Source organism: Elgaria multicarinata, chromosome 15 (assembly GCF_023053635.1).
Source record: "Elgaria multicarinata webbii isolate HBS135686 ecotype San Diego chromosome 15, rElgMul1.1.pri, whole genome shotgun sequence".
In the NCBI taxonomy this organism is placed as follows: Eukaryota; Metazoa; Chordata; class Lepidosauria; order Squamata; family Anguidae; genus Elgaria; species Elgaria multicarinata.
Window position 1 is genome coordinate 873,977 of NC_086185.1, and position 15,045 is coordinate 889,021.

At 45.5% G+C, this 15,045-nt stretch overlaps 1 protein-coding gene across 2 annotated transcripts; it reads left to right on the forward strand.

Moving 5' to 3' along the window:
- The first annotated feature begins 874 nt into the window (after nucleotides 1-874).
- Nucleotides 875-14,623, forward strand: LOC134409182 (A-kinase anchor protein 17B-like). Of its 2 annotated transcripts, none has more exons than XM_063141785.1 (6): nucleotides 875-1,763; nucleotides 3,430-4,205; nucleotides 5,761-5,891; nucleotides 9,735-9,975; nucleotides 11,212-12,775; nucleotides 13,094-14,623. In XM_063141785.1, the coding sequence occupies exons 2-6, from the start codon at nucleotides 3,444-3,446 to the stop codon at nucleotides 13,210-13,212; spliced, it is 2,817 nt and encodes a 938-aa protein (XP_062997855.1). In that variant the 5' UTR covers nucleotides 875-1,763; nucleotides 3,430-3,443; the 3' UTR covers nucleotides 13,213-14,623. The 2 variants fall into 2 exon arrangements, with proteins under 2 accessions (XP_062997855.1, XP_062997854.1); XM_063141784.1 differs by having other exon boundaries at nucleotides 878-1,763; nucleotides 13,020-14,623.
- Nucleotides 14,624-15,045: the final 422 nt, after the last annotated feature.

Sequence of the window (15,045 nt, forward strand, 5' to 3'; positions counted from 1 at the left end):
AAATGGAATAAAAATAGGACAGTCTGCATATAAAAAGAAGTGGTTGAATTGTAGTTCCACCCACCATGCAACATGATGCTACTAGGGCAGATCTCCTGCCAACAGTTAAAAAAGGAATTGCATCACACTGCAAAGTGAGGGAGACCACAGTTGCACCAATATGGGCCAATTTGTCTTTAGTTTTCACTAGCTACCTGTGTTCCCTCCAGTCCCTCTCCAGCTTACACCAGGGGTCCCCAACCCCTGGGCCACAGACCAGTACTGGTCCATGGCCTGTTAGGAACCGGACCGCGCAGGTGAGCTGCTTTCACTCCACCCCCACCCCATCGTACCTATGCGCGGGGCGCCAGCTTGCCAGCCCAGCCGAGCAGGCAAGTGGGGTGGGGTGGGGCGGCTTCGGAATGGCGCACCCGGCTGGAAGCCGCTCTGGAAGAGCAACTTCCAGGCGCGCTGTTCCAAAGCCGCCCGCCCCAGCGTCCTGGCTTCGCTTTGGCTGGGCGCCCACCCAGCCAAAGCGAAGCCAGGATGCTGGAGTGGGGGGGGGGGCAGGCTTCCCAAAACCATCCCCTCAATTTCGTGGAGAAATTGTCTTCCACGAAACCAGTCCCTGGTGCCAAAAAGGTTGGAGACCGCTGGCTTACACTACTGTAGATAGAAGCAAATTTTCTCTTTTTTTTTTTTTTTGTATATTTGATAAAATGTCTACTGCTGTGACTAATCATCTTAATTTCTGTTCTTAGTATCAAGGCCTTATCAAGCTGTGACTTGGTTCACACATAAAAGCAACCCAGAGTACAGGTTGATTATTGATTGCCATTGAAATATGGGTTGCTGTTGAATGGTCTATTGTCTTACATGTGAACCCTGCAGTGTGGTCTAACTATGGGTTATTAATCACAAACAGTCCAGGAAGAGAGTCCATGTTTTGTTGTTCAGTTGTGAATTCTAGGTTGTTTGTGGTTAACAACTCATAGTTAAACCATAGTTTACAAGTATTGACAACCCACAGTTCAACAACAACCGATATTCAACCCATACTCTTGGCTGTTGTTACATGCAAACCAGGCCATTGTTTACCTGTGGGAGCGAATGCACAGGTGAACTCTGACTGCTGTGTTCTCAACTGTCATGGGACGCTTCCTAGTTTTTTGAGAAATTGGTTGTTTAGGTGTGCATGATTTTAAGGATTCAGTGCTTTTTCTTTTATATATTTAAAACATTTATGTACCTCCTTTCACTATACCACAATTCACGGTGGTGTTGAACTTCACTGGGTGTTTTATTGGGGTGTTTATTATGAAAGAAGATAAGCAGCACATTCTGTAAATGTGCATCAGTGATGTAGATGTTTTGTAAAGGATGGGAACAGGTGATAGCTTTGCCTGCGGGTGAATTTTATTATTTACTTCCATGTCCCTGGAGTTCTGCAATTTGGACCCTGAGTTCTCAGAAGGGAACTTACTAGAATTCACCAGTAACCTTTCCTAACACATTCATGCAACAAAAAGACTGCATAGAGGAGCATTTTGTTATCCTTTGACTTGAGTGCAAAAAATACATTGAGAAACATGACATTTTAGGGGACAATGATAAATATACAAATGAGAATATCGTAATTTCCAGTACAGAGCTTGAAGACAAAATTGGAAGACCAGGGGAGAAGGGAAACATGTATTCAGAAGAGCAAGAAAATCTCAAGATCAAAAACTAGTTGGAATTTCTACCAACTATTAAATTGCCTTTAACAGTGTACTGATTCCAAGGTGTGTAATTATAATTATTGCATGGATTTTGAGGAATGGAGTTTGCTAACCTATGTTAAACTAAAGGTAGAGCATAGACCTTTTTTCGCATCTGGTCTTTTTAAATGAAGAATTAATTATAAATGTGTGTTTCAGAACTTATCATAGCTGTGGGTGAATTGTAGAAGCATTTCTGTGCCATGTTAATAAAAAATAGTTTATCCATGTAACACAGAAGATACATTGCTTGATTCTGTGTTGTCTGGGAATAAGAAGACAGAATGGATTGTTAAAAGTTATGATGTTAAGTATCTCTCCTTAACCAACAGTAACAAGCTTTTAAAAAATAAGAATGTTATCTGGTGCTATTTACATATTCCCTTGTTTCCAATAAGTTCAGTTTTGTGTAAAGACTTTTTATCAAATACCCAGTTGTTAGAATTATTAAGCTATGTTGACATTTCCAGTTGTAGAGGGCTAAGTATTTGGAAAATAGATTTGTGTAATACAAGTTTTTTTAGACTATACTTATTAAAATACTTCTATACCTCTTGCCCCCCAGTTCAGAGTAGTTTGTAGTACATTTAAAAAAGAAAAGAGAGAGCTGTGATATGTTAAATGGCTTTCAAAGCCCTTGGAGATTTACAGTGCAATTCTATGCATGTCTACTCAAAAGTAAGTCCTATTGACTTTGATGGGGCTTACTCTCAGGTAAATTGGTATAGGATTGCAGCCTTAAGGTATCTGCTATCTTACAACACACTTCCTTGGAAGTGAGACTTAGTAAGTGTGTTTATGATTTCACTCTTTAGCTGTGTACGTTTTATTGTTTTATATTCTGATTTTACCCTGAGATCTTAATGATATAGGGCGGGATACAAATATTTAAATAAATAAATAACTAAAGGCTGCAATCCTCTACCCACTTACCTGGGAGTATGCTGCTTTGAACTCAGTGGAACTTACTTCTGAGAAATCATGCGTAGGATTGTGCTCTCGTTTTGTTTGTTTTTTAATCTTATTCTGTTGTTTAGAGTCTTTCATATCCATTTTTTTGGCTGGTGCTCTGTGACATACATCATGATTTATTTACCTATGATATATTTTGTAGCTGAGAATGCTTTTTAAAATTATTATTATTATTACTATTTATAGGGAGTTTTTTTGCTGAGGGTTTGGATTTAATTTCTGCCCCTTCTCCTTATTGCAATGCACACTATGAGGAGGGCTAAGCAATCTTATCCACATTTACTTTGGGATGGTTGTATATTTTTTAAAAAATGTCATTAGAATGCAGGTCAGATTTAAAATGACAACAAAGTTTGCAGTCTTATGCACAGTTACTTCACATTGAAATGACAGAAACTTTTCAGTAAGCTTTGATTTGGTCAATCTATAAAAGAGAACCTTTTCAGGTTAAAAGTTTTAACTGAAAAGGTTTTAAAACCTTACTTTAATTCAGAAAATAAGGCATTGTAGCTTTCAGGTTTGGAAAACAGTGGTCCAGCCTGAAAGGTGGATAGCATAAATAGCAGCTGTGCTTAATGCCAGTTATTAGAACTGAGTACATGTTTGTATGGTGTCCCATGCGAACAGCTGTTCCTGGTATAACCATATAAGATATAAGGAACGTGTTTTATTTGCTCTTCAGCATAACACACACCCCCTTTTAATTGTTTTTCTAAAGGACATTTGGACACCATGACAGTTACTCTAGTATGCGATCCCTCAGAAGCTATGGAGCTCTGTGCTTCTCAGCAACTCTATCTTAAGCCAGTAGCGAAATTGGCAATCAGTGTGGTGCTTCCAGAACACACCGGACCTACTCGGGCGTTCTCTAAGTGGGAAGTGATGGACAAGCTGAAGAATATGATTTGTCCAGACCAGTTCACCAGTGTTAGGGTTTCAAAGAGCCCTAAGGGTTTCATTCGGTTTGAGGGAGAGGCAGAAACCAAGCGTTTGGTCTGTAGCCTTAAGGAGAAGCTCCATGGCAAGACGATAAAACTGAATGGTTTTAAAGATGACTTGCAAGTGGTGGCTACAGAGGTGCTCCCTGATTCCCCAACTCCTCCAGAGTTGGATCCCGATAGAGAAGGGCTGCTGGAGGCCGACTTTGCTGAGCAAAGCGAGGACGTTCCTGACTGCATCCGTTTGGAAGGATTGCCATGCAAATGGTTTGCACTAAAAGGCTCAGATAGTGAAACACCAAGTGAAGAAGTCCTGAGGGCAGTATTTGGAAGTTTTGGGAAGATCAAGAACATAGATATCCCCATGCTTGATCCGTACAGGGAAGAAATGGTGGGAGGAAGCATGAATAATTTCACTTTCCGTGGCCTGCGGACATTTGAAGCTTTTGTCCAGTACCAAGAGTCCACGTCTTTTTCAAAAGCTATGGAGACACTTAAGGGAATGAAGCTTATGTTTAAAGGGGATGATGGAAAAGCTCTTGCGTGTAACATCAAGGTAAGCAGTATCACAGGGCTATAGCTGTTATTAGTCTGCTGCTTCACAAATAACCCAGACTTGTGGCATCTGAGACAGATATATTTATTCTGACATAAGCATTTGTGGACAAAGTCTGCTTCATCAGTCCTATTTCTATCTGATGGTGAGCTTAGTTCACAAAAGCTTATGCCACAATAAGGGTCTTTCCAGGGGGAAGGTTCCTAGCATTAACAATCCAAAGACATTGTGTAGTTGTCCTGCCTTTTTCTCCTCTGTGTGTGTGTGTGTGAAATAAAAAGGCAGAAGTGGGGAAACACAGGAGGGTTACAAGTGGAAAACCACTTCCTGAAGGCAGGGTGTTGCATGACAAAGGCCCCATCTCCAAGCACCCTGATGCTAGTGGCACCAGCCTTTGTGATCATCGCAAAGGGCATCTGTCTTACGCTGCTGTATGGCTTAGGCTCTGCCTTTGGTCTTATGTAGGGTTTCTGCATGTGTTACGCAACTTCCTGTAGAACATGGTTTTTATTGGTCCACCTAATTGGCATATCTTTCAATATTTCCATGTTTTCTCTTAAATTTATGACTACCTTGTCTTTGAATAATAAGCAAACTCTTCTGTATTTTGGAATTATTTTTCTGCTTTTGGGGGGATGTAACATTTCAATATAATTGGCTATAAAATACTTTTTTGAAAAGTTCATAAATGGCTCTACAGAAATTCTTAAGAGTGGAATCCGATACATGTCTCTTAATAAGCTATGTCCCACAGATTTCAGTGAGGCTTACTCTCAGGTTTGTGGGTATAAGATTGCAGCCTTAAGGAAGTTTCACATTGTTCACTTGTATATGATCTGAGTTACCTGGATTTAATGTATGTGGCTTAGTTACATGGAAGAGCTTTTGAGTAAGGATTTCAGTTTCTTCATTTGACTAATCTGGAAAACATGTTTTTGGGGATTAGGGTTTATTAATCAGTTTTCAACAGTGAAGTTTTGATTGCACAAAAGCTAGGGTGGAAGAATACCTAAAGGTTCCTAATTCTTACTTGTTAAAAGCAAGGGGAAATAACAGCCTGGGCTGTAACCCAATGGTTACACCTTGACATCACACCTTCATCCTTTTTAGCCACTATCCCAACTGAACCTTTGCACCATCTTTTAAGCGCTCTGGCACCAAAAGTAGAAGGTTGCAGCTTGGTATAGGGAGTAGCTGAAATGGGAGCATGCTACTGCTTGTGTTCATGCTGGGTCATGATAGCTACCAGTTATTTCTTTGTGGTGCAATATAACCCTTATTTTTTTTTCAGGGGGCTGGATTTGAGTGTGTTTGAGTGGAACCATGTAGAAGAAGAATATGAATTTCCCTGCCATCAATGTTCACACTGTCTCTGTTGGACTGCATAGCAGGGGCCTTCCTCCTGTAGTGGAGGTAGTTGAGCCAAAGCGGCTTGAAGAATCTCCTGGTGCTTTAAGGCTCTCTGTTGGATGCTGACGTTAGCTCTGCAGGCTTTGTGGGTTTCATGTGCTTGACTGAGCAGTTCTACATTTTTGTTCTCTTTATTTTGAAACAGGTGACGCCTGATACTACTAGTCATTTCAGTGAGAGTGCTATAAACCAGAGAAACCTGGAAAGATTAACACTGCAAGGGCTAGAGCGAGAGAGAAAGAGGGAGGAAAGCAGAGGGAAAAAAGGGACGGAAAGGTGAGGATTTAATTTTTTAAAGTTCGACCATGTTCTATTAGTGAGAGAAATTGAGAGGAGTGTGTCAACTGCTATGTGGACTTGGTACTTAAAAACAAAGCAAGTTTTTGTGTCCAGGCAATTTAGATTGTGCACCAAGAACAGCTGAATTCTGTGACCGATACAATTGTATGCAAACAGCATGTTGGCATACTTTTCCCTACATTGCCATGCTTATTACTTTTGCATATTTCATTCTATTTTTACTAGTCATGGGGAGGGTCAATAAATTCTGAAAACATGACCCCAACTTCTGGAAATCTTACTTCGGGAGCAAACCTGTGACCTGTAGACAATGCCTGGTGGGCCATAGAACTCTGGCTATTGGGTGGTATAGAAATGTAATAAATAAATAAAAATAAATAAATAAATAAATAGGATAGGATACTTGGGATTCCCAAATCCAAGGTTGGAGAAAGCACTCTGACGGCAGGGGCAGGGATCCGCACGCCAAACCCTTCCCCCTCCGCCTTGCAGCCGTAGCAGAAAGAAACGCGCCAGCTGCCTCTCTGAGGTTGGAAACCCAAAACCTCTGCGAGAGGAGAAAGGGGCTTCTCAGTGGGCGGGTGAAGATACTGGAGAGGCCAGGATCCAGGACCTCTTGAGGCCACTCCAGCCCCCTTTCCTCTCCCTCCAACAAAACGCTTTTGCTGCTGCTCCTGCTTTGCACTGGATGATCAAAAGCCTCTGAGTTTGGAGGCTTATGACCACCGAAGGCGGAAACAATAGGGTTGCACCCTCAGACACTTTTTGACTGGCATTGTTCATCTATTCAACCATATTTTCACTACAACGAGGGCTAGAAGCCTTTAAAAATATAGTAAATGAAAGCAAGCTGAATTTTGAACCCAGCACCAAATGCTGGGCCTCTATAGCATATGCACAGCCCCGAATGGCCTGTGCTGCAGCATACTTCAGGCAAGGTAGCAACTGACAAAGCTGAGGGACTTCAAACGGAAGGCTGCAGACTCTGACCAAAGCTTGATCTCTGTCTCTTACACACCCAATATTAATTGCTGTTTGTATTCATAGGAATCAAGTGAAGGCATCTAGATGATGGGAGAGATTTCCACAACACTGAGGGTGATTTGGGGCTGTAAGGTTTCCACCTGGCCACTGTTGACGGGTCATAAGGACATAGGAAGCTGCCTGAGACAGAGTCAGGCCATTGGTTCAGCTCAGTACGGTCGACCCTGAGTGGCTCTCCAGGGTTACGGGCAGGAGTTTTTCCTGCCTTCTCTGGCGGTGCTGGGTTCTTCTGCATACAAAGCAGGTGTTCTGCCCCTGAGGGAGTGAGAAGGCCCTTGCCTTCAGGGAAAGGGCAGCCCACCCCTTGCCTTCTTTCATAAAAGGTAGTGGTGATCGGTGGTGGGTTTGGAAATAGGCCGAGTTTGAAATGCAGGAGCATCCATGTTAAAAAACGTGTTTGCAATTTGCTTTGTTTCTCAATTGCTGCAGTTCTGTAGGGTAGTATTATGTCTGCCCTGAAGTAAAATTGCTTTGTGAGAAAGATCAAGATGCAGCTCGGGCTGCAGGGCTGGCCGTTGAGTCGAAACGCCGGTGCATGTCGTGGCTTGTTTTCCCAGCCTTCCTTCACCCTCCAGGGGGCGCCTTCAATGCCAAAGTACACCTAAGCCCCAAGGACACTTGAGCAGCTGTGTTTGAATGCTGTGGGGAGTCCTGAGCTCCACCCACCCCGTTGTGTTTGGAACAAAAGTTGTTATGCTAAAGACAGACTTGGTCACACTGGATTTGAGAACCTATCAGCGAGTTGAGCACTTGCAGGATTTTATTTTCTCACCCTTATTCAAACCATTTAGCCTTTACACATAAAATGCAGATCTTTAGCCCTGGGATTTCCCACTGAACAATATTTTGTTGGTTGCATGCCATTATTGCTTCCTATAGGAAATCAAAATAGATTTGCAAAATCCTTGTCTTCCTACAAATAGGAGCACAGTTTATATTCCTCAAGTCAGGAATGGTTCTGGTCCTTTCAAAATCCTAACTGCAGCGTTTTCCAGACTTCTGAGAACTGCAGCACACACTCTCTGAATTAAAACTGATGTCAGACTTCACTCTTGCTCCCGAAAAGGTTTACTTTTAGAGTTACACATAAAACAAAGTAGGCTGTTTTATAACATCTTGCCTATTGAAGACATTTGTAGGTCTTGAAACCTTGCCTGTAGATTTCTGCAATTTTGCTTGGGCCTAATAAAGGTATTGCCTGACTGGATTTTGGTCCTTCTAGAGCAGAGGTGCACAACTGTTTTGGCCCCGAGGGCTGCACCAGGTGTCTGCAGGGGTGACGGCTGCACATGTATGCACGTACAACTCATACACACACACACACTGTCCACTCACACTGTTTATCTTGTATACATTCTAAACACCCTTCAGTTAAAGATGGGGGTGGGCCTCTTGTGCTGCATTGTCTTGGAGGCAATCTGTCCGGGACTGAGGTCCCCCATGCCCCTCCCCCGCATACACAAACTCCCCCCACTTACGCGCACATCCACTCACTCCTCTCCCCCCCCCACTTACCCAGGTTTGACCCTTCCTGTTGCTGCTGGAGGAGAGACATTGCTCTAAGGAAGGGCTCCCATGTTTCCTGCCCCAGGAGCTTCTTTGCTAGAGTGTCTTAGGAAGCAGGCTGGAACGTCCACACACTGCTTCCTTGGGTGCTGTACGAATTGGGCTTCTATGGCAGAGCCATGAGGGCCTGTTCCTGGAGCATGTGCCTTCCCTCCTCCCCATGTGGGGGGCGTATCCTGGGGTTCTCAGGGGCCACCAGACAGTGCCACGGGCCGTATTTTGGGCAACCTTTTTCTCAAGTGTGAGGTTTAGAATGGCCTGCTTTTAGAGGAGCTCACGCTGTGTTGCTGCTACGTAAATCCCTTGCCTGGGTATACCGCCTGACCAGAAGAAGGCACATCCAGAGCAGTGACTCATGCACAGACACAGCATCCTCTGAGAACAAGTAATTCTCTGCCTGTTGATGGCATGCATAGACACGGCGGTGTTCCTTGTCCATGCCATTGGCTGATTAGGAAGAGGTAAGCCTGGGTGTGCGTTGTGCACCAGTGCTGCAGGCCGCCTCTGCATGTGTGGAGTTTTGAGCTCACAGGGGCTCTTTGTTATCCCGGTCAGCATGGCACACTAACAGTTCTCGTGCAGCAGGCGATTTGGGAATTACTGTCCTGCTGAATCTGAAGCAACCGTTTCTTTCATTTCTGCCCTATCTCGCTCTATAGGGATCAGCAGCTTTCAGGGCTAGAACGGCATCCTCTGCCTTTCCCCCCATTCTCTGGGCTAGAGGAGTAACGTGGGCATATTGGAGTGTTGCCTGCAGCTTAGGGCTTAAACGTTTAGCTGAAAGCAAAGGGAGCGATGAGATCTCTAAGTTCTCTCTGGAAAAAGAAGAACCCACAGGAATGTGTTCTAGTCCTTTTGAAACGACTAGGCCTTAATGTGCAAGTAACTGTGAGTTAGATTACTGCCAGTGTGTGTGTGCTTTAGTTGTAATATCATCATGTAACAATGTTTAGTAATGTGAGATGTTTGAAGAAAGAGGCACATGCTATCTTAAAGCACACTGCATCTCCTTGGAAATATGTGAAGTGCCATATATTCCCATAATGCACATTTCTTGGAGACGTTGCCTCTTGTTTGCAATAGCAGCTAGATCCCGAGAGTGGACATCCGTTCTATTAGCACCACAACGTCTTTCCTCCTACCCTCCAAGGGTTACAGATGTGAAATGATTTTTTTCATCTCAATTGTCCCATATTAATAATTGCCTAGAAAAAGACGTGATGATGATGAAAAAAAGGTTGGAGAAGGAAAGAGGAAGTCTAAGATCAAGAGACGGGGGAAAAGACAGATAGATCGAGATGAAAAACACCCAAGAAAGCAACGGAAGGTAACCGCTGGAGAAGAGCTTTGGCCAGAGAATATGCCTGAATGGGAAGAAAGGAAATACCTTCTAGCTCAGAGAAGAGTGGAATCTATCAGGCTGCTAACAGTGCTGCTAAGCCAAATAAAAGTAAGAATATTTTATAAAAATATTCTAAAGGTTTTGTTTTTTTAATACAGGGTGTGGACAACCCTCTGTAGGCATCTATAAGGAGATCCTTTGCCAGAAATGGGCAGCAGGTCTTAATTTCCACATCCAAGGCGCACCCGATTTTGATGGGCTGGGCTATGTGTGCTCTGTGAGATGGTGGAGGGGGGTGGAATTATATGTTCAATTGAAGTGAGTTCAAAGACCCAAGGAGTCCTTGCCCAGATCCGAGGTCTGTGCTTCATCTCCCCCTTTCGTCTTGTGATAGATGATCATGTAGACTTGTGGGTGGCGTTTCTAGCTCTGTGACGTAGGGCAGCATTCCAAAACCTTGTGTGCCCCTGCTGTTGGATGCAATTCCCATCACTTCCAGCTGGGAGGGCACCAGGTTGGGGAAGGGTGATGTAGGGGAACCTGTTACCTTGTTAATGACTTAAGGGCTAAAATGCCCTAGTAAGGTCAGGATGCTGGTCATCTCGGCTATTGCTCTTGGGCAAGAGAGGTTAATTTATAATCATTCTATGTCCTGGAAATAGCAAAATGGCAGCCTTTAAGATGCAACCCACTTACTTTCTGTAATTAGACGAGCATTTTAAAAACGTACTTTAAAGGGAATTAGCAATAATAAACCACTTCCTTTATGGAGAAATGGACTGACTGGAAAGTCAGCCCCCAGAGACAGGTCCACAATGAGGGAAGCTTGTGTGTGTTTCTTGAGGCACTCTAATTTGCGTCCTGTTTAGGATCCGGGGGACGGGACGGGGTGGGGACAAATCTGACCCAAGGGCCACATCCATAGGGACGTTCTCCTGCATGAGCCCCTTTGGGGTGGGGTGGGTGGGAAACAGGAGTCGTGGGAAAGCACAATAATGATTTTTTGTAGCTTCTGTTCATTTGGATCCAGGCTTGCCCGTACTTCAAACAGACCCATTGAAATTAATTGGTTTCGTTGTGTCTATTTTAAGGATGATTAAATCTAGATCCAACCCATTGACTCTTGTGCAGGAGAATCTTTATATGGTTTACGCTCTATGTGAATTGGAGAGGGGAGGGGGCACTTAGTCTTCCTGGCTCAGGCACCAAAAGGTCTTGAACCAATCCAAATTGCACACAAGATAATTTCTGCTTGGGCTTTGCAGAATTGCATTTAGTTTCTACTAGCATTGTTTGTCCTATTGTGCTGTAATTCTGTATTCTCTATTTTGTTTTTTGGCAAAGAGTTTTGTGCTGTCATCTGGGCAAACAGGGGAGCCTGTGCCGGAGCTTGAGAATGGAGGGGAGGACGGCTTCACCACACCTCAGCTGCAGACTGTGCTAAAGGAGAAGGCAGGCACTCGCTCCCTTGGGCCCCGAGAGCTGAAGGCCGTGGGAGAGGCCGAGGGTCAGTCGGTCCAGTTGGAGGACACCCACATTTGGGAAGGGGAGGAGGAGCGGTACACCGCGACTGAATTACCTGCGCCACCAAGTCCCTCTGCGAGGACGGTTTTGAGTGAGCCAGTTGCTAGAGCAATCACCAGTCACTTAACGGAGAAGGGTGCGGACTGCTACCGTGCCTGTGGCTTGCTACAGGTCACGGTCACGCAAGACTGCAAAGTCTTAAAGTTGCCTGACAGAGGGGATTCTCCCAGGCTGAACCTGGGATGTTTCTCAAAAGCCTCAAGCACAACCAGCTGCAAGAAGCAAAAAGTTTATGAAACGGAGGAATTCATCCACTATTTACTCAACTACTACCAGACCCCAAGATACGCACGAATCTGCCCAGGGGCACAGAACTCCGAGGATACGTCTTGGTGGCAGAGGGTGGTGTCCCGTCGTGGGAATGGCTTCCAGGTCAGCCTAAGGAATAAAATTGGGCAGCGCCTGACGGAAGTGAGCATGGTACCAAGCCTCCACGAGAGAGACTGTGATGATTATGAATGGGAAGCCATAGATGAGGGACCTGAGCCTACAGAAGTCATGCCAGAGAGCCAGGCGGGCACTGGAGGGTTTGCCCAAAACTACCAGGTGAAGTGGGATGATTCACTGGACAAGGCCAGTGCTAGAACGCCACATGATGAACTGGGTAGCCCTGTTCTAGTAAGCACCGGTACTGCTTGTGATAAAAAATCCGACAAAGAGGATACTGGCATGGCAGTTGTGTCATCACACAAGCCACTTGGCCGCATGTATAAGTTGAAGGATTTACTGGAAGAGATCAGCAGCGATTCAGAGTACTTTAGTGAGGCATTCAACGAGTCACGGAGCAAAACAGAGAGAAGAAACGGCGGCTGTAGAAGCAGCTGCAAGGCCTGGCCTCTCAGCCAGCAAAGGGCAAGGGATCTATTGATTTGTGTCCAAAACGTTGCCTGTGGAGGGAAAGGCGGTGAAGGCAACAAACGCAGCTTCTGCTCAAACGCCGAGTGCCGGGACACAACGAAGTGCCCCAGGCAAAGGCTCAAGGCGACGTTCAAGAGATCCAGCAGTAAAGTAAAACAGGATGGACAAAAAGCCAAATGGCCATCCAGTGAAGAGGAGAGAGAAGCCGGCAAGAAGAAGAAGAAAAAGAAGAAGGAAAGGCCCTCCTGGAGCTCTCTGCCGGACGACAGACCTCACTCCCTGAAAACAAGCTCTTGTGGAGAGCTGGAGTCCCTCGGCAAGGTGCGGAGGAAGTGTGGCAAGATGTTCCACCACCATCACCACCAGATGAAATGCAAAACGCTTCATGCTGTGGGAGGAGCCATGAAAGTGAAAGACGTCCTCCATTTGAGTGCCTCTCAGCTTCACGGAGCTCACCAAGAGGCAGGTAAGGGGAACGTGGACGTTAATGTGACCACCGAGAGAGGCTGTGCGGTGGAGGGGAGGCAATGGCTAGGAAGATGATTGTTCGGGCAGCTCAGAGAGGCGGTAGAAATGGCGGGGCGCATAGCTACAGGGTGGATAGGGATGGGGCGGCTTCCGGTCTCCAGACGCTGGCGTCATGAGCAGCTCCTGCCACCTGAGCGTTCGTAACTCTTGAGGTTCTGCTGCAACTCTCTCCTGGTTTGCAGGGGGCTTGCTATTAAGAAGAGAGGTGGGAGCGGATTCCAAAGGATGGGCTTTGTTTCCTGTTGAAATAATTCAGACAAGTCCGTACCCAGAGTCTGTCTGTGGAGCAGAGCTTGGAAGAGGATGCTAATTCCACCGATACTGGAGGAGGATGGGGAACTTGGAACTACTATTCACGGAGGAAGCTCAAAATAGGCCCTTTTATACGACTCTTTCAAGAACTTCACTGTAAAACAAGATCTTTGGTGATACAGGCGGGTTTGTTTGTTTGTTTTGCTTAGGTTCCTCTGCATGCTGGGTGAGAGAGAACAGTGGGTTAAAAAAGAAAAAATAGTGGCAGAAGTCAGTTGGTGGATTTGACATCTATACAAATAGGAACCCTCACCCCCAAAATCTCAAAGATTAAAACGTTACCGAAATGCATGATTTAAGGCAGGTTGAATGGACTATTCGAGGTTTGAGCCGAGTAAGCAGAATGGTCCCTGCTGAGCTACAGAATGTGAATTCTGCTCTCTAGTAACTGTACGCCTAAACTACTCATATATCAGTTGAATAAATCTTTTAACTTACAAGATTCGAAGAGGAAGTGCCTCCTCACTGATGCTAGAAAGCGGATGGATGTGAGACTTTCGTGAGGCTGTTCATGATTTACTGCAGACTTTTGAAAAGACAAAAGCATCCGCCAGCCTCATGGGATCCAGGGTTGGGCATCGCAAGGCTTGGCCCGTAGGCCGTTTGCCTGTCCAGACCTTTTCTTGGCAGACCCCGTTTCAGGCAGACTGGAAGTGTCGAGGCAGACCGGCCTTTCCCCAACCCGGTGCCCTCCCAAAGTGCTGGACTGGGACTCCCTCGATTCCCAGTCCCCATTGGCCTGCCTGGGACCTACGAGAGTTACAGTCTAACATGTCAAGGGGGCACTGGGTTGGGGAAGTGCGGCGTAAACCAACAGGCCCCATATTTCCAGACCTTCTGTTCTCTTGTTGTACTGGCCACGTCTGCTGCCCCTGCTCGCCCAATCGAAGGCAAAACTACAAAGTGAAAGCAGTCACCGGGGGCTCAGGCGGTCATCAGACTGGCTGTGTTGGGAGGAGCCAGGTGGTGGTGGCTATCCCTTTTCTTCCCCTCCCCCCATGTCACTTTCCCTGTCTTAGTACTCCAGTGCCTTTATTTGCCCCACTGTGGCAGAAAAAACGCCAGGATTTTTTTTCCTGCTGCGGGGATAACAGCAGCTTTGGGGAGGGGTCTTTAGGGAGGAAAGGGTCTAACCCTTGGCCCCATCCTGCCCCAGGCCCAACATCGCCATTCCAATCAAATTGCGAAGGTCCTGTAGGTGCTCTAAAGAGTTCTGGGACTTCGTGTTTTTGTTTTGTAAAGAATGAGGCTGTGGGTCTTCTGCATAATATATAGTTTGGCCCTGATTAGAATAGGTGATGTTTGCTGCTGAAATGGGCAGAGCTAAGCTAGAATCACAGTGACAGACAGACCTTCCAGCTCTTACATTGTAAGAATCCTGAAAGCCACCTGGTCCTCCCCAAAATTGCATTTCCCGTGCTTCATTGGTGCTCAGACATCAGAGAACTGAATTACTCCTCCGTTCTTTACTTTTTAGAAAATGCTAGGAGAGAACTCTAGACTTTCACAAGTTCCTTGAAAACTAGTAACACTTCACTTTGCTTCTAGTGATTGGGTCTGCTGAATGGGATGGTTTGAACAGTGAAAAGGGGTCTGAAATCTCCTTCAGTGCTGGTTGCTCCTTTGTTCTTTGAATTAAGTGCCCTTCAGAAGTATAGTTCTGTACTTGGAGCCCACAGAAATGGTCTTACTCATTGTTTGAAGTTGTATGTATGGACACTGGAGCCCAGCTGGTGGCTGCAGTCTGAAAGCCCTCTCTTGACTTCAGTGGGATGTCACAAGAGCTCTGCGGAGGACGAGCACAGAGACCTGGTTGTCGCTTCTGGCACCAGGCTGTGGAAAAGGGTTCCATACGGAAAGGGAACAGCAACAGATTTTACTTCCAAGTTTCTCTTT